We start from the raw sequence: 23,395 nt of genomic DNA, 5'->3' as shown, positions 1-23,395 counted from the left end.
AGTCCCTGCTGGATGACCCTTTTTTCAGTTTAAAACTTGTGACTCATAATACAAAGACATGAGTAGCCTTGCAAGCTTTTTAAAACATACTTCCCCTTCCCACTAACTGGTATCTGCCCAAAAGGTAGGCAAATCCTCAAGAAAAAAGATTCTAACCCTGATATGTAGCCTGAAATCTAGCAATTGCTAAAGAAGTCAGCATTGGAAATGGACATGGAATCTGTCCAGCTTCCTGAAGTGCAGGGTAAAGCACGTCTGAATTTCCTAACAGAGTGACTGATTAATAGAAGCTACTTCCAGCACTGTATCAGCTTGACTATGACTCATGCATTTAATGCTAAAATTGATAAGGTATCTCCTCTCAATAAATTCTTCAATCCAAACCAAACTAGGTCAATTCTCTCCTTCAGTCTCAATGAAGATGTATCCTTCAAAAGGGAAGAGTATTGTCCTTTTATGTCATTGTTTATTTGACAATTCTACTTTCAAACAGCTTGCCCGTTTTGCCGCTCCCATCACAATAACACCACAAATAATTTAAGATCTACTATTTTCCATCAATGTTTTAATGAGCCAGTGAATTCACAAAAGGGGCTCTGTATAACATAATTAAATACAATCTGTCTAAGTAAATGGCAAGATTTCACGCACATTATGTTAGTTGAAAACAGCTGGTACGCAGAGAAAGGGTGCATGATGCAAAAGAGCATTTCACAGAATGCAAATGCTAAAACATTTCATATCACACAAATACTAAAACACTGAGCTTACAAGTGGCTTCGCTCCGTTTTGGAAGACGGGGAGAGGGGAGGGGTGTGTGTGACACTTTTTTGCTTTTGCTAGTTTGCACAGTGAAATATTTTACATGGAAGCCCAAAACAGGTTCAAAGAGCCATTTGTTGTTAGGATAGAAATAAATACTTCAGAAACAGGTAGCGCCACATGGACCATCTTGCTCAATGAGCTCAGTGGAGGCTAGTTCTTTCCCATGTCTCCAAAGAGGAAGCAGCACTGGATCCCTCAAAGCTGAGTCTTGCAAAGGGCAATATTGCAAAATGTCTGTTTGGCTCAGAGCTGCAAGACCATGCTCATGTCGTGCTCACACCAATTCCTCAAACTCATTGCAAATTGCAACTAGTCAGATTTGTGCTGAACCAAATATCTCGGCATTAAACGGTCCGTCCGCATTGACTAGTTTTGATACCATGTTTATTCCAGCCCTCTAAATATTTGATATCAGAGCTGCACAAATCCTGGAGGTTTTTTTTTCCTAATTTCACATTAAGGTAACGTTGTTGTCGGTGCTGTTGCATAATAAGGCTGTTTCAGTGTATTCCTTGAGAATGAAATTCCTGGTCATTCCAATTTTCACTTCTTCGGTCATGTTCTATCATTACCTTGCACAACTTTTTCCATGAGACTATGGCTGTAATTCTGGATCAGTGTATGAAAAGTTTCTAAATTCTTCTTGGTTAATCATGGCAAGAATCCCTTCTTCGACGGGAGTTAGAGCTGGTTCTTCTTTTACAAAATCAGGATCAAAATTACTGACATCTTCTCTGGATTTCTGCCAAACAAAAAGATAAAGAGAGAAGAGGTCAAACTAAGGTCGCCAGGTGTCCGGTTTTCGCCTGGACACTCCGTTATTCATGGCCCCTGTCCGGTTTAAAAAAAAAAAAACCTAGAAAATACAAGGTTGCTCAACAACTTTGGTTGGTCCCCCGTTTTTTTTGGTCAACCAATTTTTTTCCCTGCCATGTTCGGAATTTGGGGTGAAAGCATCTGGCAACCTTAAGTCAAACACTTGCACCATCATTTTTCTATTCTCTTCGTAACTCATCCTTGTCTTAAATGAGATGCATGACTGGCTCCATGGAGTGCTCAGTTGTTTTGTAACTCACTTTGGGCTGCTTCCTGTGAGATGTGAGTGCCCCTGCGTAGCCCTTTCTAGCCCTTCCTTTCCTTGTTAGCTTCTCTGGGCTTTTTGCAGGCATACCCCTCACTAATTTAGCTGACATCAGCTGCAGTTTTGCTTGCTCTGTTGCTGCAAGGCAGACCCCAGGAAGCAGTAATCCCTTACTTTAAGTGCCAGACTGTACACACTGCCATTCACAGCAATTATACACACTGTTTCCAATTAGCTGAATCTACACAATCTCTCCTTATCTGTGCGGCATCTGAAGCTGCCCAGTTGGGGGATATTCTTCTTTGTCCAAAAAGCCATTTTACTTGTACCACAATGAATTAGTTATGCCACAGGGGAATAAATACCCTGTCTCGAGGTGCTGGATTCCTATCCACTCAGCACAAAGTAGGACTGTTCTCAAAAGAGACCCAACCAAGTAGTCTTGTGGCACATTTTGACACAATGCTGATTTTTCCTGTCTCCAGAAGAGCAAGTTTCATTACCACAAGAGTTTATTTTCCCAGAGCCACTCTAGCAAGAGGAATTCAGTAGGCCCTACTGAACGGTCACTTTATACCGTCCAAGAACACGTGCATGTTTAGAGCGGGATTCAGAGTGCTCCCTCCTGCTTGTGTTTCGAAAGGGCATTTTATTATCGACTCCTGGGGGCTGAGAGCCTTGGAACCCTCCCCATCCCGTGATTTCAATGACAAGTCTCTCAGACCTGGCACAACCCATGAGATTTTAAATCTCAGCTTTCTGGATGGCGAAATCTCAAACTGCTCGTTAGCCAAAACAAAGGCCGAGTATCAGGGACGGCTGTGATTTGAGCCCACTTCCCTTAATTTCCAGTCCAGTGCCTTAATCATAAAGCTGCCCTTCCACTGCCTCCTTCTCCCCAGTTAGTGAAAGAGTTCAGCAAAAGGAGAGACTCGTGCCCACTCCCTGTCACTCACAATTCGAGGTCTGAAGGGCGGTTCCATCTGGCGCTGGTTCAGCAGGTCCCAGTCCAATTCTTTAAAGTAGGGGTGCCTTAGGATAGCGTTCTCTCCACCCTGAGCCAGGCTGCCCAAACGCAGGTTGGGATTCTTGGTCATAAACTGCAGAGCAAAATAAATGAAGCTGGTTAGTCCTTTACTCACACTCAGCAAGGAGGCAGGAGATACTCCTTTTACTAGCAATCACACAAATGCTTTCTCTCTCAGATTTCTTGTTGAGTCTACTTTGCTGGCCTGGCTTTCCACCTTCTTTACACTGGAAGAGCAAGGAGGGATCTTGGAACCCCTTTTAGGGTGGGAGCATCAGTATATTTAGATGCTTGGTCACTTTTATTTCAGATGCATCCTTGGTTACCATGACAATAAAAGAACATAAAAGTGCATCGCCTGCAGCACTACAAACACTGTTTTTGGGGGGTTTCTTTTTCAGGAACAAAAGCTCTTTATAAGCCTGATATGTGCCAGCTGCCTGGGCTTTGGATTGGAGTCAGTTTTTAATTGTGTCTTTTTCCTAAACCTCGGCTGGCAGAAGTGAAGCCGGAAACCCTCTCTGTGCTTCCTGCAGTCTCACAGAGAAGCCACGGGTGGCTGAGGAGCAGGAGGAAGAGTTTGTATTTCAGAGATCATTAAAAAGAAAATAGCAATATCCAAAGAAAACTGGACATTTGAATTCATGCAGGTGGCATCAGCTTGTGTGTGTGAAACTCAATGGCAGACTCTCCCTTCTCTGCAACAAGAGGAAAGAAACCTCTACCACAGTATCAGACTTCAGTGAGGGATTCTAATCCAGAGGAAAGCCACAGAAAAGCTGTCGATCATCTAACCAGTTCAGTACTGGGGCGAGAGAGACATGGCTTGCACCTTTCAGATTGTAGAAATAATGCTCAAGTGAAAATGTATTTGCAAACTGTTTGAAACTCCTTTCTTATACTAGTAAAAAAGTGTTGTGTTTTGTTTTTAAACTTCAGGACACATTTTTTTAAAAGACTGAAGAAACCAAATCAAAATTCCACTCCTCCATTTGATTTACTAGAGAAAGAGAAATTTGTTTCAATTGGAGAAAAACAGCCACTTTAATTTGCTGGGGCAGCTGAAATGGCAGCAGAAGGAAACATCAGGATCAATGGTAGACTTGTCTGGATGAGTCCCTTGAGGGTGAAAGCATTACGTTCAGTGAACATTGCGCCGGCCAAACCAGGCATCCAGTCGCTGCTGACAGAATTTAAATCTATTGCATCCTCAACAGTGAGAAAATCAAAAAGGCCAAAAGCAACGTTGACAGACCTACTTGTATCTGACAGGAAGATCCTTTCCGAAGGCAGGAATTCCTCAAGACGAGTTACTAAAAGTTACTATCGAGTTACTATCCTCCCAGACAGATCCACGAGAGGGGTTGGAGAACAGTGGAAATTCTGTAAAATTCACCTCAAGGAGTTTCCTCCACATCTTTCCAAAATGAACCAAATGCCACGATTTCGGACTCCAGGCCATGAGACAGAGAACCAGCTCCTATATGTACCTCTCTGACCTCCAACAGGGTTGCCTACTGTCTAAGGACGCCGACCCAAACACTCTTGCCCTGCCCCAATGTGCCACCCATAATACAAAACAGTATTTTTCCATAAGAACTTAGATTAAATAGTCAAGACAATGGAGGGGAAGGAGAAATAGAGGCACAACTACATGGACTGACTCGTCCATAAGAGCTGGAAAGAGAGCCCACATCTCCTGACCCCCAGTCCAGTACCTATCCACTGTACTATGATGCCTCTGCTTGGAATATAAAACAACAAACTTTTTCAAGTCTCAGCAAAGTCTCATGGAGGATAGATTCATCCTATTAGCCAGGGTGGGCAGGGACGGTCTCCCTAGCCTCTGTTAGCTGGAAGTATGGAATGGACAACAGGATATGGATCACTTGAGGCCCATATGCGGAAATTTCTGTATGGGGGGTGCTTTTTTGGTACACATGGACCGCAAGGATGTGACTGCACCCCCAAGTAAGCAGGGAAATCAGCCCCAGCCTTCCCCGGCCGGCCAGCGCATAGGGGAGGGAGGCTCGGGCAGTACACTGCTCCTGTCTTCCCCAGCCGCTGGAGCATGCTTACTTGGGGACCATGCGGGTGCTTTCACATCCCCCCCTCGCATATGGGCCTGCACGTGATAATTACCTGCTCTATTCATTTCTACTGAAGCACCTGACATTGACTACTGTTGGAAGACAGGATACCAGGCTAGATGGACCTTCGATCTGACCCAGTATGGCCATACTTATGATATGTTCTAAAGGCTTGGTACGTTTAGATTCAAGCAATGAAACCAACAAAAGTCTGAATGTGTCTGCCCATCCTCAAAACGGGAAAGTAAAAGTGTGTTTATATTCTGACTAGCTTGTTGTATTTAGCATTATGCCAAAACTGCATCAAGCAAAAGCATTCAGTTCAACAAATCAAGGTCCACCCAATTGTTCTGATTCTGTTAATTGGCTTGGATTATCATAATAGACCTGATATCCTCAGGAAATTATAGTGCATACATTCTGCGTAGTGATACCTGCTTTTTTTTTTTTTTTCCTATCTGGTATTTGGTATCCAAAGGAGGTAGGAAGGGAGTTAGCCCTTTCACTTTTGCTCACTTATGGAATGCACTTCTGACTGATTGCAGTTGTGAGAGGCTGCATAATTACTGCCAAGCTCATGGCAGGGCTGCTGTGAAAATCCTTTTGAAGCCATCCTTGTTTCAGAAGAGTAAACATGTTTGGAAATGATCCAAACACTGGATACCTGATCAAAGAGCCTCATTCTCCTGTGCTTCATATTTTATGTATAAATTCTGTTCTATCCTGTTGCTTGGTGTAGAAGTGTACATTTCCAGAGTGCATAGAGATTGACAAACCAGATCCCTGAGCCATTATTTTTATGTCTCTCTGAAAAACAAAGAGCTTAAAAGTGTGTGCAAATAACTAAATTTTCCACAGGCACCTTTACACGACCAGAGTGATGTCAAAGGGCTTTATTACATAAAAATCAGGCCCAAAACATACTGTTTTAAAACAAGCAGAATACAATTTGCAAGAAGAATCACATTTCTTATTATAGAACATAATTGCACCCATCTCTGACTGACTTCTTTTACACTGGACCGAAGCATTTTGTATGCAAATGTAGCTCAGTAGGTGTTATTTATTATTCTGAAATTCTAGTTCTGATATGCCATTATACTGTACCTGTAAACTGTTACTATGTTCATGGCAGCCTGGAATATCTTGACCTAGATGATTACAGGCTGATGTGCTGTTTTCATGCCTTTATAGCCCAGGGGATGTCACAAACAACAAACTCTTTGTCATTTCTAGTCTTTCAATGCATGAAATCTTATTGTGATTTCTGGAAATGGGGTACCTGTGGCAGACTGGATATAGTCAGCTTGTTTTATGTGGGAAACAGTTGGCTTTAATATCAAGTAGGTCTCCACAAATGAGTGGAAAAACATAGAATGCTAACAGCGCCTCTTACTAATTGCGTCAGTGTTGACAAATGTGCCATCATATAGTTATATATCGTATCATATGATGCATTTCAAACTTAAGGCTGAAATGTTCAAAGATGCCTAAGGGATTTGGATGCCTGATTCTCATTAAATTTAATAATTTAAAAGATATGTTCTTAATTCTGCCTGAAGTAATGGGCTTCACGCAGGACTTATTGACTGAAATTATAAGGCAGGAGGCCTGCAGCAAGTCAGACAGATACTTATGATGGTCTCTAGGGAAGTTAAATGGTTAGCTGGCAAGCATGATGCTTACTGGTATGTTTACTGGTTAATTGGTTAACCGGCCCTTGCCAGTGAACTCCAGCAACAGCTAGCTGTACTGAGCTGAAACAGCCCCAGCTGTGGAGGCAACAGTGGGCTAAGCCCCACGGCCGCAGTGGAATCAGCAAAGACTCCACAGCCACAGTTGAATTCCACATCCGCAGTGGGCCAGGTAAGAGGCCCTAAGTTAACTGGTTAACAGGTTAAGCAGTAATATCCCTAATGGTCTCTTCTGGCCTTAGAAATCTATTCAACTCTCTACACAGCACTGAGAGCCTCAGTAAATTTTTGTATTATTTATTGTTTGTATTACAGCTGCATCTAGAGGCCTAATAGTCTAGGTGCTATACATACAGACAACAAAAGACATCCTCTAAACAGACAGGACAAAAGAGTGGGAGAAAGGAAGTGTTACTAGCTTCATTTTTACTGATGGGCAACTGAGGCATAAGTGTCTCAAGGTCACTGAGCAAGTCTTTGGGAGAGCAGAGAAGCCAGCCTGTTTCGCCAGACTCTCAATCTAATGCCTTAACCACGAAGACCAGCCGTCTTCTCCAAAGTGTTTACATGACATTATGGAAGATTGAAGCCTGTGCCTACGGCTCGGAAATTTTAACCAACACCTTCCTAATTCATCAGTGGCAGGATGCCAGTCTAGGCCACCAGAGACCTCTGAGGGCTTCTGGATACCAAATTGGACAGTCATAGGGCAAGGGGAACATAAGGACATTTAAAGAAATCCAGTGTCTGGACGGTACTCGGAAATGATAAACTTTGGAAGGGGAAAGGCCGTTCCAAAGTCTTGGTGTCAATTAAATTCTAGAGAAAAATAAGGCTTAGACTAATATATATTCATCACCAGGTCCAGGCCTGAGAGACCTACAGGGCCTTCCAGCTCCAACTATGCTGTGTTTTGGCTGGTAATAGGAGACAATTCACATACATTTATTAGTACTGGTATCTGTATTTTGCACCAATAACTGGATAACTAACATAAATATCTGCCTCTGGACCCAGTTCTATCTACACACTGCCTATCAAAGAATTACAGAGAATGAATGAGAGAGCCCTTAGCAAAAGAAAATAGGTTAAAAAAACATGTTAGTCACTTGCTCCTGCTCCCCTTAAAACCAACAGCAAGACCATTGGTTTTAATGGAGGCAGACTCGTCTGTCAACAAGGGTTTGTAAAGCTGCAAACTCACAGCTAGACTGAACCTGACCTCATCTGAACTTCTCAGAGGCACATCAGCCAAAAACAGCACTGCGAGACAGCCAGAACACCTGACCTCTATGGAATTATTGATACGTATTTACTGAAAGAACATGTCATGAATCACACTATGCAATTAAGAGCTGAAGCTCGGTTTGCCTAGGGCCAGTGAAGCTACAGCAGAGATTGTAAGGATAAGGGACCTCACCACAAGGAAAATATTGTGTCACCCACTAGAGCTAAATCTATAGACAGGTGGACAATTTTGTATACTGCTTGTCCCATCACTCTACAAATGATTTATAAAGAATTAGGGCTTGCAAAAGCATCTGGAGACTTAAGACTGCAGAAATGTTTGTACAAACCTTGTTGCTAATCATAGTTTTGCTTTTGAGAGTTGTATATAAAGATCTCTCTCTCTCTCTCACACACACACACAACTCAGCATTATTTTAACATATCTATATTGCGTTTAATTATCACCTGTGGCAATTATTTTCACATGTAATATTGGGTGATTAGGTTACTTGCTAATGGGGAGAAATGTTAAAGTCCAAACAGAAAGAGGGAAAGGAAAAGTATCTCAGGAACCTAGAAGGGCAAGGAATGAAAATGCCTAGTTTAACCACAACAATTTTCCTAGCAATAATAATAATTATTTGCACTACAGTAGCGTGTAGTGGTCAGAACTCAGGTCACTGAGTTAAACTGCATACGTAATACTTTGTAAGACACAACTGAAGCCCTGAGAAGCTTACAATTTAAACAAAGAGAGAGACAAAGGAGGTAAGTAGTTAATGAAGATGTATTATCCCCATTTTACAGATAGGGAAAATGAACTACAAAGAAGTTAAGTGACCAGCGCAGACACACATGGAGAGTCTTGGCCGAGCTGATGCCAGATCTTGAGTCCCAACCTACTGTGCCAGCTCTTGCCTTCAAGATGTTAAGGGAAAGCAAGATTTCCTTTTACGTTTTCTTAAAGTTTCCCTCCTGTTGTTAATGAAATATGAGAAACACAAAACAGAAAATCAAGCGTGTACTAGATTAATGGTACCAAAATACAGCTCCCTTCAGAATGAGATAGAATGGATGCTTCAGGCTTAGTTATAGGAGTGACTTAGACCTACAAAACAGAAATTACCTCTAAAGGAAACAGGGTTTCTCAAGGATCTTTCTGATTTCAGACAAAGGGAGATCGTTACATAAATAAAGCAATTACTCTAATTGAGGCTTCCCTTGATGAATCTCACCACTAAACATTGGACTTGAAACAAATGTGGTTTGATTATTATGTAAGGAAAGTAAGCCAACAATATGTGATTTAATTAGTCTTCATCAGCTCCTGAACAAAAGGGAAGAATGATGGCTCTACATTTGTTAATGACTTGAAGCCAGGAGGCACTTGCATAGAATAGAAGCACTTTATTAGCAGCTCTTACAGAACTCAGTCCTGAGCTCCTTTCTGTATTGGGTTCTGGCAGGAATCAAGACAAATTCTCCAGTGTAGACAGGGCCTAAAGAATGCAGCATTAGCTCTAGGGAGTAGAAATATACTCCAAATGAATTTTTGAAAATGGGGAGGAGGAAAATTCTTGGTTATTTCACCTTTCCAGCTATGAAGTAAAGGGGATGTGGGTAAATCACTTTTCTCTATTCGTCCCAGAAGCCACATGGAGTGTAAAACTTAACAGCTATCAGAATGGCATAGCCACAGGTTCAGTGCGGTAGGCCACGATGGCAAGGATAAAAATATCAGTGTTGCAGAGATTCACTTCACTGACATTAAACTAAGACAAGTTTGGTCTCACTCTTGTTTGATTCCTAGATGATCCCTAGTGGGTGAGGTGCTGACAATTCCAACTTTGGTAGAGGACAAAGATTATTCTGTTACGACGATTGTTAAGGAAGACATACATAAAGTAAACCAGAAAGAGGAAGCAATGTGAGCAATCGATATATCTGGGGCCACATTTTCTGCAGTTATAAATGGATAAATGAATTTTGCTCGTTCACCCAGCAGAGAATTTGGCCACAAAAATGTGCTCTCTGCCCCAGGTGAGGTTAGAGTATTGATAGTTTAGCTTCAAACTAACTTGCAGTACTGGAATCTACATGGTCCCCTTCAATTTTTCCAGATGTTCCCATCAACTCAAGGTGAACATTTTCAAACCCAAGTGCCTAAAATTAAAATTCTGAGGCTGTGATTTTCAAAAGGCACTAGTAATTTTGGGTGCTCAATTCGACATCTCAAAAGGGCCTGAATGTCAGAAAGTGGTGAGTGGCCCTTAGGTTGTGTATCCAACAACTGAACTGCCCCAAATCATTAGTCACTTAGAAAATATTGGGCTTCTCTCTACATTTACACATCCCTGGTTCAAGTAGAAAGATGAATAAAACAAAGCCTGAATGAACAATAAGGAAATCTCAGAAAAATCACTATACAAATCTTTTTATTCTCTTGTAAACTTTTAAATTATTTGAATTATGGTGTTCCTATGATAGTAGAATTGGTCAGAAAGGTCAGGAATAGAAGGATGAGAGAAGAGAAAGAGTACAATCATTTGGAACATTATTACAGTAGTATCTAGCTCCTCCAATTAGAACTGGGACTCCACTGTGCTAGGCACTGTACAAACACTGAGGGCTCATCTAGACTACGCCAAAGTGCTGAAAGAGGATCTCACTTCTGAAAGAGGAGCTTTCGAAAGTGAAAGTAGTTTGGACGCGGCTTTTTCAGTTATCCCCCCTTTTTCGAAAAGCCATTTTTTCCTCAAAAATGAGGTTTACACGGCTTTTCGAAGGGGGGGGGAGTTTGCCGAAAAAAACCAAACTACTTTCACTTTCAAAAGCACCGCTTTCAAAAGTGAGTTTGGAAGAAGATTTGAGTTTGGAAGATTGGAATTTGCATATCCTCTTTTGGCACTTCGGCGTAGTCTAGATGAGCCCATAGTTAGAGACAACACTTGCCACAAAGAACTTAAATAGGCAAGACAGACAAAAGAAGTATTACTGTCCCCATTTTGCAGATGAGTAATTGAAGCAAAGGGACATGAAGTGATTTATCCAAAGTTACAAAGGGTGTGTCTGGCAGAGAACTGAATGAGTTCTATCGAGTCCTAATCCAGTGCCTTTGTCACAAGAACATCTTTCCTCCCATGCAGCTCGGAAAAGAGCAGAGAGAAAAGCAAAAAATGATCAGCATAACTAATATTGCTTTGCCTGAATCTGTGGCAGGGAGAGAGAAATGAATCATAAATGTTGTAGTAATAGCCAGGATTATGAGCTTTTATTATGCCACAGACTAGTCCCTGCATGCTGGGGATCTTTATAAGATGCTGAGTTTGAAAAGGAAAAGTAGAAGAGCAGATGATTACATTCAAGATGAATTTGACCTCAGCTTTTCCCACAGAATTAGTTTCCTTTTATAGTGAAGTGCACAGGAGGAGTATAAAGCCTGTTACTGCACAAAGTTCAAAGAAAAAGAGAGAGCATTTATGACACGAACAGAGAAGATGCAGGCTTCTGAAGCTGCCTACCACGATGGCAACAAGGGTAACATAGGGTTAAGTAACTGGCGAAAAAGATGACTCAGAGGAAGGCTGCATCCTCCCAGGGAGGAGGCATTTGTTGTTTTTTGGCAAGTAAAGATGAAAAGCTAAATGAAAGCAGGAATCAGATACGGCAACCTAGGAGAAAAATGCAGAAAAGAAAGACAGGAAGAGAGAGCTCCGAGGGACAAGCCTGAGGAAACTTAAAATGTCACAAACCAAAAAATAGGCCTTGTCTCAATTCCACCACCTCCTTATTCAGCCTTGTCTGGGCATGGCTGGACACATAGTGCCTACTCTCCACATACTCTCCCCGTGAAATCAGGTACATGAGGAGCGGGCAGAGCTTTGGCACCTCACTAGCCAGCACGCCAGCGCACATGGGTTCAGGGCTGCAGTACAAAACTGCACATCAGGAGCAGGGTGTATGTGTTAGGGATGTAAAATCCCCATTTAATCAGTTAACCAGTTAAATGGTAGGCTTCTGCTCCTGCCCCCTACCTCTCCTCCTCGCCCTTGGGGCTGCAACTGCAAGTTTCCTCCCCCTCTAACACAGGCTTGGAGGCAGAAAGAGCCCAAAGGGACTGGAGCAACCCTCCTCCAGCAGCAGGCTGTGGGCGGAGGGCTGCTCCTGGGTACTAGTTAACTGGTTACTCGTTCACATGCCTTGTTTGTGTGTGTGTGTAGAAGTAAAACACCCACTAATCACAGTTCTTTTCCAGGGTGCTGCAGTTATGTATCATCCCTTACTGAGAACAAACTCTGAAGTCTGATCAACTGTTGGAATGAACCTAGAAAAAGAAAGACAGCTTCTAGCATATACAAGACTGGCAATACAATACAAAGGTGAGGGGACAGAATGCTATTGAGCCATGCCAGGAATTAATTTCATTCACTACCAGTATCTGCAAAATCCAAGAAAGGACAAACAATTTACAGGCAGTCCCCGGGTTATGTACAAGATAGGGACTGTAGGTTTGTTCTTAAGTTGAATTTGTATGTAAGTCGGAACTGGTACATATTGTAGGGGAAACTCCAGCCAAACATTTCTCCAAAGTTCAGTTTTATTCTCCCACACCTCACTTCCCTCAGTCCTTTATTCTCAAGCTGAGGTGTCTGCTGAGAAAAGCCGCTCCGCATCTCCCTGGTCTGCTGGGGAAGGCGCTAGCTTCGCGTCTCCCTGGTCTGCTGGGGGGAAGCAGCTAGTGCGGGGTTGCCTCACCCCGTTTGTAAGTAGGGATCCGATGTAAGTCGGATCCATGTAACCCGGGGACTGCCTGTATATCCAAATCCAAAAAATAAGTCCAGTAAATGAAATCACTGTAGGGGCCACCGGCTGTTCCTGGGCTTTGGAGATTTACAAAAGAAAAGTGGAATGAATAGAGGGGGATAACATGGTACAAAAATGGATAATGCAAGTTCAAGAAGCAAAATTTAAAAGACAGACTGTTGGCGGCAGACAATGTTGTGGCATAACCATGATGATCAGAGAACAACTGAAGGACAGTGTAGTGGATAGCTGATAAGGTATTAATGTCTATGAGTTTCTCCTGTGCGTGGAAGAGGAGAGAATATTTAGTGTGAACCTTTAGAACAGGGGTGGGCAAAAGGGCCTCCATGGGCCAGATCTGCCGTTTCCCCACCCCCAAGCCAATAAGGGCCTGGGAGTGTGGGAGCGCACGAAGTTTCCTCCGCCTTGCCAGAGCACACAGTGCTTAGAAGCACCAGAAGCTCCTGGCAAGGCAGGAGGAGGCTTTGCATGCCCCAAGGCCAATCAGGGCTTGGGAGTGGGGTGGGTGGGGAGGGGAGTGCGCAAAATCTCCTCCCACCCTGCCAGGAGCCTTTGGCACTTCTAAGCGCCGTGTGCTGCTCACAGGGCAGGGACAGAGCAGAGGAAACTTCACGTGTTCCCCTACCCCCAGGCCCTGATTGACCTGGGGGCGTGGGAGCGCATGAAGCCTTCTCCCACCCTGCCAGGAGTGGCTGGTGCTTCTGAGCGCCACGTGCTCATGGCAGGGCAGAGGAAACTTCGTGCACTTCCCCCTGCTCCCAGGTCCTAATTGGCCTGGAGGCGGAGGCCCTTTTGCCCACCCCTAATCCCGGGGGGACCTGGAGGAGGCAAAGGTGATCCCCCGCCCATGGTCTAGGGGCAGGGAACCCAGAAGTATCCTGGCCCTGCCTCTTCCAGTGCAGCCTGGGGCCACTTCAAAAATTTCTGAAGTGGCTTCCAGCAAAGAATTATTGCCCACCCCTGCTTTAGAAAATAATCTCAGCTAAGAAGCTACAGGAATTCCAGAATTCTGGTTCTGAGGAAGGAGCTGGAAAACTGCAAGGTGATAAGCAAACAGAAGTTGTTTACAACAATCCAGAACAGATCTTCAGAAAGCAAGTCAAATATTGTATCGTGGCTTTGGCAGCCAAAGCCTAATTTAACCTGTGAGAGAGAATCTGCTAATCAAGAAAAGATGCCGAAGAGAATGATTTACTGGCATATTTGAAGACATTTTTAATATCTGTTTTTGTTAGCCTGGTTCCATGGCTCTGAGGAAAAGCTGGGAGTTCATCATGGCTCCTCTTTGATTTCAGTTGTGTCCACCATTCGTGTTCATCCTTTCCCCTTTAATCCTTGTCCAAAATCTTACAGCACCTGGTTTGTTCCATAGACAAGTTCACACAAAGTTGTTCTGGCACAGTGTGTAAAATAAATTAGCAACAGCAGTCACAAAGTTGCTATGATCTGCTCAGGGGCTAACCTGGCCTATGATTTGGGTGCATGAGATAGAAAGTTCTCAGTCCTATGCATTGTTTCCCCGGGCATTGGTAGCAGTTGGCTTGCAATATATTCTTTTAAAAAAATCTGCTTCATAAAAAAAATCTTTTTATGGTAAGAATCCTGGTCTTTCCCATCATCTCTCCTAATTAATAACATTTTCACATTGCTGATTGAGATAAGACTGAGGCTCAGGGCCGCATGCTCTCTTTCCTGGACCCGAGAAGACTGCCTAAAGGTATGCAGATGAGCAAGCACAACGTGTCCTACACCATGTGTAACCAATATAGCTGATAATGTCGACATCCCTGGCCTAGGATACATAGCTTATTTCTCCCGCATTCTCCTTGCTTTCTTTACTGCAACTTGTCTGGGCTCAGGGCCATAGGGGAATTTTTTTCAGTATCTCTCAGATCTAGTTTCTGGCCAGTAGGCTATGTTCATGTGGCACAGATTCAGTCTTTGAGTGCTTCACTTTGAAACGATTGTCTTCCATTTACTTAGACCAAATCATAGGGTTGCCAGATGGTTTCAACAAAAATACCAGACACAATTGACATTACATCACAATCTACATTACAACTTATTTAGAAAATACCAGACATTTATATTTTCTTAATTTGTTTCCCAAACAGAAAGCTCAAATACCGGACTGTCCAATTCAAAACCGGACACTTGACAACCCTACAAACCACATTTAGCTCTTGCCACACAAGATTAAGCTCTGTTTTAATTGCATTTTTGTGGGGGCCTCACCACTTTCTGTGCTTCCTCATCAGGTATCACCTGCAAATTAGGAATACCCATATTTTCCATGCACTATTATCTACCTTATTTATGAAAATAAACTAGTTCACTGCCCTAGACTTTGATGTAAAAGGTGCAATTATGGTGTTATTTATATGAGGACACAAAGCACTGAACAGAATGCACTACCAGAGTTCCCCTATTTAGCGTGCTGCATTAGGGCCCGATTCTGCCATTCCTAAGCAAATTGAGTCTGTGAGTAGCCCCACTGACATCAGTGAAACTGCTTGTGGAGCTACTCAGGATGGCTGAATCACGCCTCCACGCAACAGGGGAACAGAACCATATTGACAGCAAGGCATTCTGGGAAAATTTGGTGGGCAACAGTTTGTCCAACAGTTACAAGGTAGATGAACTAGTCTCAGATCTTTTGCTCTTATGGGCTGCAATGGAATGCCAACTCTTTACAGAAAATATTACTTTGCCTTTTTGATTGCTAAGACTAAAAATGGGGGAGGTAGAGGAAGGCACTGTGCCTTTGTATGAATGTACAGCAACCACCACAATGAGGCCCTGATCATGGCTGGGGCTCATCAGGCAGGACCGTAATACAAACAGTAACAGCAATAATAATAAACAGTGACACTTTAACGTTGCTCTTAGGCATTCTACGCACACAAGAGTCTCTCTCTCTCTCTCTCTCTCTAACCCTGCTCTGAAAGACTCCGGAGCCGTGACTGATTGAAGAGGTGGTCAGGGCTTTTATCTGCTCCCCCACTATGGCCTGTAACTCTGGACCACTCTGGTATGGGATCCTGTCTTTGGGCCCCTGAATGAGAAGTCCTTCTGAGATTGGGATTGAAAAAGCTTCTGCTGGTATCCCAAGCGACAGTATCCTGGGGTCAGTATTCTGGATAAGACACCGGGTTCTGTATTTAAATCAGCAGTTGCTGTTTTAAAAGCTCCAGTCTCTTGAAAACAGGATCAGAGGACACAGAGGGGTCATGAGATCAATGCCGGTGCCTTTGTTCTCCAGGCAGGACACAGATCAGGACACATATCCCAGCTGACAGAGCTCAACCTCTAATGAGTGCTCTCCTGAGGTCATGGGGTTTGGGGAGACACCTTATCTGGTTGACTCTCCACATGCTCTCGAACACTATGGGGAAATTTTCCATGATGGACTCCATGACGAAGAAGAAACTTCCAGCTCCCTCTTGCTCTATCTTGTGTACCAGTGGCCAAGAACTAGAGCATAGATAAGTCTCTTTCTCACACAAGATCTATCTTCCACAGGGATTCTTGGAGCACCAGGATGCTGTTTCCTATATACAAGCATAGGGTCCCAATACTCATTTACACTGCAGCCCCTTTACACCACTTTGGCAGTACAAAGAGACTTGAAAATGCATGTAAATGTAATTCACTCTCAATGTCAGGCCACTCTACCCTGCTGGAGCAATGTAAATGAGAATCAACCATTAGATCTTTAGGACATGTTGATCATGTTACGGTGAAGAGTGTGGGCAATGGCAAGTAAGCATGTCATTGATCTCTGGACAATTTCAGTGAAGCTGATGGGTAACCAGCCTTCATTCTGGCTAATTATAAGAAGCCACTAAGTACCTATGGGTATGTCTACACTACAAAGTTAATTTGAATTAACAGCCGTTAGTTCGAATTAACTTTAATAGGGGCTACACATACAAACCGTTAGTTCGAATTTAATTCGAACTAGTGGAGTGCTTAATTCGAACTAGGTAAACCTCATTCTACAAGGCGTAACACCTAGTTCGAATTAAGTAGTTTGAATTAAGGGCTGTGTAGCCACTTAATTCGAACTAGTTGGAGGCTAGCCCTTCCCAGGTTGCCCTGGTGGCCACTCTGGGCCAAACCAGGGAAACTGTTCTGCCCCCCTCCCGGCCCCAGAGCCCTTAAAGGGGCATGGTCTGGCTACAGTGCTTGTGCCAGTTGCAAGCCTGCCAGCACCCCGCCAGCAGACTCTGCACCTAGCATAGCACGAGCCAGCCACCCGCTGCCACCCAGCCCTCTGCCTCTTCCCAGGACCAGACTGGCGGCTCCCAGGAGCCTGCCCAGGGCTGCAAGAGGCGGGCGCCCGCCTGGTCTAGTGCAGAGATCATGGACTTCATCAAGGTTTGGGGGGAGACCTCCAACGTCCACGACCTCCGCACTAGGCACAGGAATGCGGCCGTCTAGGGCAGGATAGCTGCCAGCCTGGCCACCAAAAGCCACATGCAAACCCAGGAGCAGGTTTGCATGAAAATCAAGGTAGCCCAGTGAGACCCCCCAACCCTGAGCCCTGGGCTTAGAACATAAGGACATAAGAACGGCCATACTGGGTCAGACCAAAGGTCCAGCTAGCCCAGTAGCCTGTCTGCCAACAGCGGCCAACACCAGGTACCCCGGAGGGGATGGACCGAAGACAATGACCAAGCGATTTGTCTCATGCCATCACACCACTCATGATTTTATATACCTCTATCATATCCCCCCCTCAGTCTCCTCTTTTCTAAGCTGAAAAGTCCCAGTCTCTTTAGCCTCTCTTTATATGGGACCTGTTCCAAATCCCTAATCATTTTAGTTGTCCTTTTCTGAACCCTTTCCAAGGCCAAAATATCTTTTTTGAGGTGAGGAGACCACATCTGTACACAGTACTGAAGATATGGCGTACCATCGTTTGATACTTCCTCTCCTCCTTCTTCCCCTGGCTTCCCCCTCCCCTCTCCCACGTCCTTTTCCCAGTCTCCCCAGAGGTTAATCCCCCCCACCCGACAGTTTTGTTAAATAAAGAGAGTTTCTATTTTTGACCACGTGTCCTTTATTTTTTACATCAGGAAGGGGGGCTAGGGAAGGGTAAGTGTGAGGAGGTGAGGGAGGAATGGGGCACAAGCCCCCGATGGGGAGGACTGGGGTGGCTCTGCAGGCTCCTCGGGGTGGAAGCTCTCCTGCAGGGCCTCCTGGATCCTGACAGCATCCCGACTGACCCTCCTCCCCACCCCAGATGGCAGCCTGCGGCAAGTGCAGCCGGGCTGAGGGCTGAGTGCTGTGATGTGCCGAGTGAGGGCACCTAGGGCACTCCAAGACAGGACTGCTTTGCTGTCCCTCATCGAGTTAGACAAGCAAGCGGGGAACCCTGAGAACTGTCTGGGTCGGGTCCCTTTAAGCACAGCCCTCGGCTAGCCTGAGGCAGCAGCTCCACACTCTAAGTCCTAACCTGATGCCCTACCGGCACTGGTTCTGGCCAGCCTTAACTTCGGTTCAGGGTCCACTCAGCGTGGACATGCTATTTCAAATTAGCAAAACGCTAATTTGAATTAGTTTTTAGGTCTAGATGCACTAATTCGAATTAGCTTATTTTGAATTAGTGCTGTAGTGTAGACATACCCTATCTGGAGTAAAAGAGCTGGAACAAAAACACTGGCAACATGGAAGGCCTGAGCAAGAATTAATTCTGGCAGGATCAGAGGAGTTTCCCTGGGGGCTGATTTCAGAACAGGTGCTGGGGCATTGACTGGATTGCAGCTGTGCATGTTGGAAGCAGATAGCAAGAGAATCACATCAGTGTGATTGTAGCCATGGGAGAAAGCTAAAAGAGGATTTCTTCTGGGCAAAGTAATGGCTTGAAAGATACATTTGGAAATTCCGAGCAAGAAATCGGCCTCCTGTGTGTTCCCACTCTGTGCAGGGAAGCAAGAGCTGTATACAATCGTTGTGAATAAACAGAACAGCAGAGAGATACCAAACTCCTGTCATCAATTTCTCCTCCTTACATAAACAACCTAGCAAGGCCTCCAAATTGGATCACCGCTCTGCTGAAAGGGGGCAACAATAAGATTCTGGAAGTGTGCTGATAAAAGGAATAGCAATGAAAGATAGGGGACAAAATATGCTCACTTCTGCAGAACATGGGGGAGTGGCTTTTCCTATTCTTTGTTCTACTTTTTTTTTTTCTATAGAAATTCAATAAAACAAGAAGTGATAAAGAGAAACATGCAGAACCTAGCGGTAACACTGACTACTCTGCTCAGGAGTTGGCAACTAGAAATGTTTCATGACAAGTACCCAAGTTGGCTGCTGCTGTTTTAATGATGGGTTCAGACATCTGCAAGTGCTAACCAGCACCAAAGGGGTGATGTAGAGCCGTGTTTCTCAACCAGTGGTACAAGTACCTTTAGGGGTACTTAAGAGAAGTCTGGGGGGTATGGCAACACAACTGAAATTTAGAAAAAACTGAATTTTTGTTTTAAGTTTTACAGTGCTTTATTATTTTTGTTCTTTTTACAAAAGAATAAAAATGTAATTGCCTGACTAGCTACAATTAAGTTGTTTAAACAAATGTATTGCAAGGGCAGACAAAAAATTGTGTCTGAAAGCTTTAGGTACTTGGTGTACTTATAATTTTTTTTAAAGAGGGTACTTACTTTTCTTTTTTTAAAAGGGGCATTTTATTAAAAAAGGTTGAGAAACACTGATGTAGAGAACCGTGGCAGGAAGTGAACTCAGTGATCTGTAGCAACAGACAGTTTGGTAAACCAGAGAATTTGCCTTCTGAGTCAGTGTCAATTCTGGCTAATTGTAATCTATAAACACAGGTCAGCTTCCGTCTTCTTTTCTCCCTTCTGTCAATACATTACTGGCAGCATCACTACCACTGAGTACTTCTCAGGCACCTCTGTGTCAGCCGGACTGGATTAGCACCTATAAGCATGCTCATTAGCTCTTCAAATCATCCCCTCTATAGTATCACTGGCTCTTTTTGCTAACTCGCCAGCATAAGGATTACTCCTCAATATTACACCCGCATTTCCAAACTAAGAGTTGAACATTGCAACCACAGACTGCCTTTCCACAATTGGATCCCTTGCTTACAGTATCTTTCAGCTTGTTGTTTGCTCTTCATTCAAAAACAGCAATGCAGGCCCACCCCCAGTCTTGATTTTGATCTCTACAGACAACAGCAAAGTTTAAATGGTACTATTTTGTTGCTATTATTATCCAGGGGGGCTGGAACAATTTTTATAGTGGGGGTGCTGAGAGCTTTTGACTCAAACTGTAAATTTAGGGTGGGGAACCTAAGGCCCAGGGGCTGGATGCAGCCCCCCACTTACCTGGATCTGGCCTCTGAGGCTCAGGGCCCCCCCAATATTGGGGAGCCCGTTCTTGCACTCTAGCCCTCCCACCCCCGCTGCCCCACTGCAGGGCTGGAGCACACAAAATCTACCAGGTTGGACCCCCCGAGTCTCTGGTGTGCGAGGGGAACGTGGAGAACGTCTTTCTGCTTCTCAGTTGGGGGCCATGTCAATGAGGGTTTGTTTGGTTGGTTTTTTTGCTTCTCGCTTGCATGTGGTCCTGACTCACAGAAAAAATCAATAAGTGGCCCCTGACTCAAAAATTTCCCCACCCCTAAACCCTACATATGATAGAAACCCCCAGTTCCAGCACCTATGTCCCCAGCCGGCCTGAAGAGTGCAACCCTTCCATAGTCCACAAGAACAGGGCAGTGCTGCCCACACACCTGTTTTTGGAGGAGTGTCTGAGCTGGAAGGAAGTGTTTGAATGCTCTCATTATGCACAGAAGTTAGCAGTCATATTCCAGAGAACTCCTAATTCCTCATTTGACTTCCAAATGTGTGTGGGAGCTGACAGTTAGAAGCCCTGGGCCCAGAAGATTGCCTGCTCTTGGAGAGTAGGGATTTAGTATAGCTGGCGGTCTCCAGAAAATCTTGGACAGCATCTAGACATAAAATCTCGAAGCTTTTGGTCCACTGATAACCAGTTCTATTGTTCCTAGAGCAGTGACAGAAGGGGGAAAAGAAGACAGAAGCTGATCTGTTTATAGATTATGATTAGCTAGAACTGACACTGACACAGAAAGCAAACTCTCTAGTTTACCACTATATCTTGTAATGACTGTATTGTCTTAGGATTTGCCTAAGCTTACAGCACTGTAACACTTCATGAAGTCTATCTACACTGACAGGAAAGCTTCTCCACATCAGGGTAATTAATTCTCCATCTTGAGAGGCACTACCTATGTGTAAACGAGAAGCCCTCCTAATTTGACATAGTGCTATCTGCATCTGGGGTTAAGTTTGCATAACTATCTCACTCAAGGGTGTGGACATTGCAGACCAAGCATTCCTCTTTCCCCGGAAAGGAAGATCTCTGCAATTTTTCTCTGTACCTTTCATGGTTTTACCTTCCCTTTATAGACCACTGCTTCCTGAATCTTGGTTTTTAACATGACTTTTCCAGTTAAACCTAATTTCCAGCAAGCTGGTGCAGAATTGGGCCATGTCCAAGGAAAGCACACAGTTATGGCCTTAACTAGAACTATAGTGATGGTGCTGAAATTATATTTACCACACTGTGCATGGGACAAAAAGGACAACAAAGACAGTCATATTTCATGCTGCAATTCATCTAGCTGGGTCCCTAATATCTCCAGCTACTGGGTGTACCACTAGTTCCACTCTAGATATTATCCACTAATGACAAATCAGACATCAGCCTTCTGTGTGAAAATGAACCCCTAGCTACATACAGCTGATGTGGGTCACTGTCTAAGAACTTGCATTTCCAATGCAACCAAAAAATAAGCTTCCTTTTCACAGAGTCCTCCCCAGAAAACAGGGGTAACTAAGTCAACTTGTATCAAAGAAGATTTTGAGGGGTATATTTTATAGAAGTTTATACAGCAGGCCTCATTCATTCTTGGCATAACTCAACAGAATTATATTAGGGCAAATCTAAGTAGTGAGAGATGGAAGTTGGAAAATAAACCTCATGCAGCTTGTTACAACTAACAGGCCAGGTCCCCAGCTGGTTTAAATCAGCACAGCACCATTGACTCCAACACAGCTTTGCTGATTTATTCCAGCTCGGAAGACCCTTCCTTCCAGCCCTTTACAAATATTTTAAATGCCACAAAACACTGATGGGGAAATAAGGAACAATTTCCTGTTTAAAACACAAACGCTCTGGCTTCTATACAGGCTCCAAGTGCTTCTAGGTTGTTTTTTTGTTTACCTACCGCAGCAATGCTTAAAAACATTCCCGGAACAGCTGCTGACCAAACAAGATCTTAAGTCCTAAATAAACCCTGGAGAATGGATTGCAACAACCTTCAGGAAATTAGGAAGATGCACAAGATGCAACCTACTTCACAGGATACATGCACAGATGACATCTAGGGAGGAGGGAGCTGGGCAAAACAAAACAGTAGTGAAAAGCAACTTGAAATAAGCCCCAAATTTCATGATCCCGAATCACAGCAGAAAGCCATACACAAAGATAAACTGCTCCTGGGCTTATTTATCCTATGTATCAACTTGTAAAACATCTCAAGGCCAACTGTTTAGAAGATCAAATATCTTCACAGCGAGGGAGATTTTGATTTTTGTTTCAGGGATGTGTGGCACTCATGCTCTGCATTCATTAGTATCACTGGAACTGATGAAGATTTCAAGTCAGATGCATTAGTGAGGAAGGACGATCCTGCAGTTAGGTCGCTGGTCTGGTATTTAAAAGACCCAGGGTCAATTCATGGTCTGCCAGGCCTCATGTACAATCTGTTCTGTTCTAGATAGGCTCTTCTACCATGCTCATCACTGCAGTGTCAAAGTATTTGGGCAATTCACTCAGTACCTCATCTATAATATCGGGTTAATGGTTTCCTGCCTCACAGGAATTCTGCAAGAATAAATAAAATAGAGACTGTGAAGTGCTCACACACTATAGTAACAGAAACCAATAAATAACTTAGAGAATGTTAGTCTTCTACCACCTAAATAAGTCTCTTAACCAGGAACTATAGTAAGCTATTACCCTTTCATACAGACCAGCCACTAGAGGGGAAAAAAGACTTGCCTTGTACTAATGGGGGTTAACCTCGAGTGCGCCAGGTTACAGCCCCTTTTTCGGCTCCTCCAGAACCTCTTGTTGAGGTTCTAGCTGCACTTTTCCCATCACCTGCTAATCTACGTACACCCCATCCATGGCCCCACAAAGTTGCGGGACCTCCTGGTCAACCTCCTCCTGGCTATGCCCAAACTAGCAATCTACAAAACTAGGGAGCAGAGGCTGGCCGAGGGAGGGGCCTGCAACTGTGGGGCCTATTTCCGTTCCTGCATCCGCTCACGCATCTGAGTAGAGTTCCCCTGGGCAGCGTCCACTGGCTCTCTCAAAACCTTTGAGGGGCCAGTGGGCGCTGTCTGGGGTTCTCTGCTCAGTGTCTCCATCCGGTTCCCTTGTTTCAGCTCTTTGACCCTCACACCAGTCCTTGTTTTCTCTTTATTTGTCCTCCAGAATCACTTGGGCTGTGTCTACATTGGCACCCCTTTCCGGAAAAGGGATGCTAATGAGACACTTCGGAATT

The 23,395-nt window shown here is 44.1% G+C and overlaps 1 protein-coding gene across 3 annotated transcripts in view; it reads right to left on the bottom strand.

Moving 5' to 3' along the window:
• Positions 1-23,395, bottom strand: part of PRKCH (protein kinase C eta) — a 238,778-nt gene that overhangs the window by 69,565 nt on the left and 145,818 nt on the right. Inside the window, exons 13-14 of one of the 3 annotated variants that reach the window (XM_075926362.1) lie at positions 2,863-3,006; positions 551-1,567 (exon numbers count right to left, since the gene is read on the bottom strand). The exons of 1 other annotated variant lie outside the window; for it this stretch is intronic. In XM_075926362.1, the coding sequence (XP_075782477.1) occupies positions 1,421-1,567; positions 2,863-3,006 (291 nt within the window). In that variant the 3' untranslated portion in view covers positions 551-1,420. Of the gene's footprint in view, positions 1-550; positions 1,568-2,862; positions 3,007-4,273; positions 22,711-23,395 lie in introns of those variants that run through there. One more of the 3 variants, XM_075926364.1, reaches the window with a different exon arrangement.

This window comes from Pelodiscus sinensis, chromosome 4, assembly GCF_049634645.1.
Source record: "Pelodiscus sinensis isolate JC-2024 chromosome 4, ASM4963464v1, whole genome shotgun sequence".
NCBI lineage: Eukaryota > Metazoa > Chordata > Testudines > Trionychidae > Pelodiscus > Pelodiscus sinensis.
The sequence above is the reverse complement of the archived record's forward strand: the minus strand, read 5'-3'. Positions and strand labels throughout refer to the sequence as shown.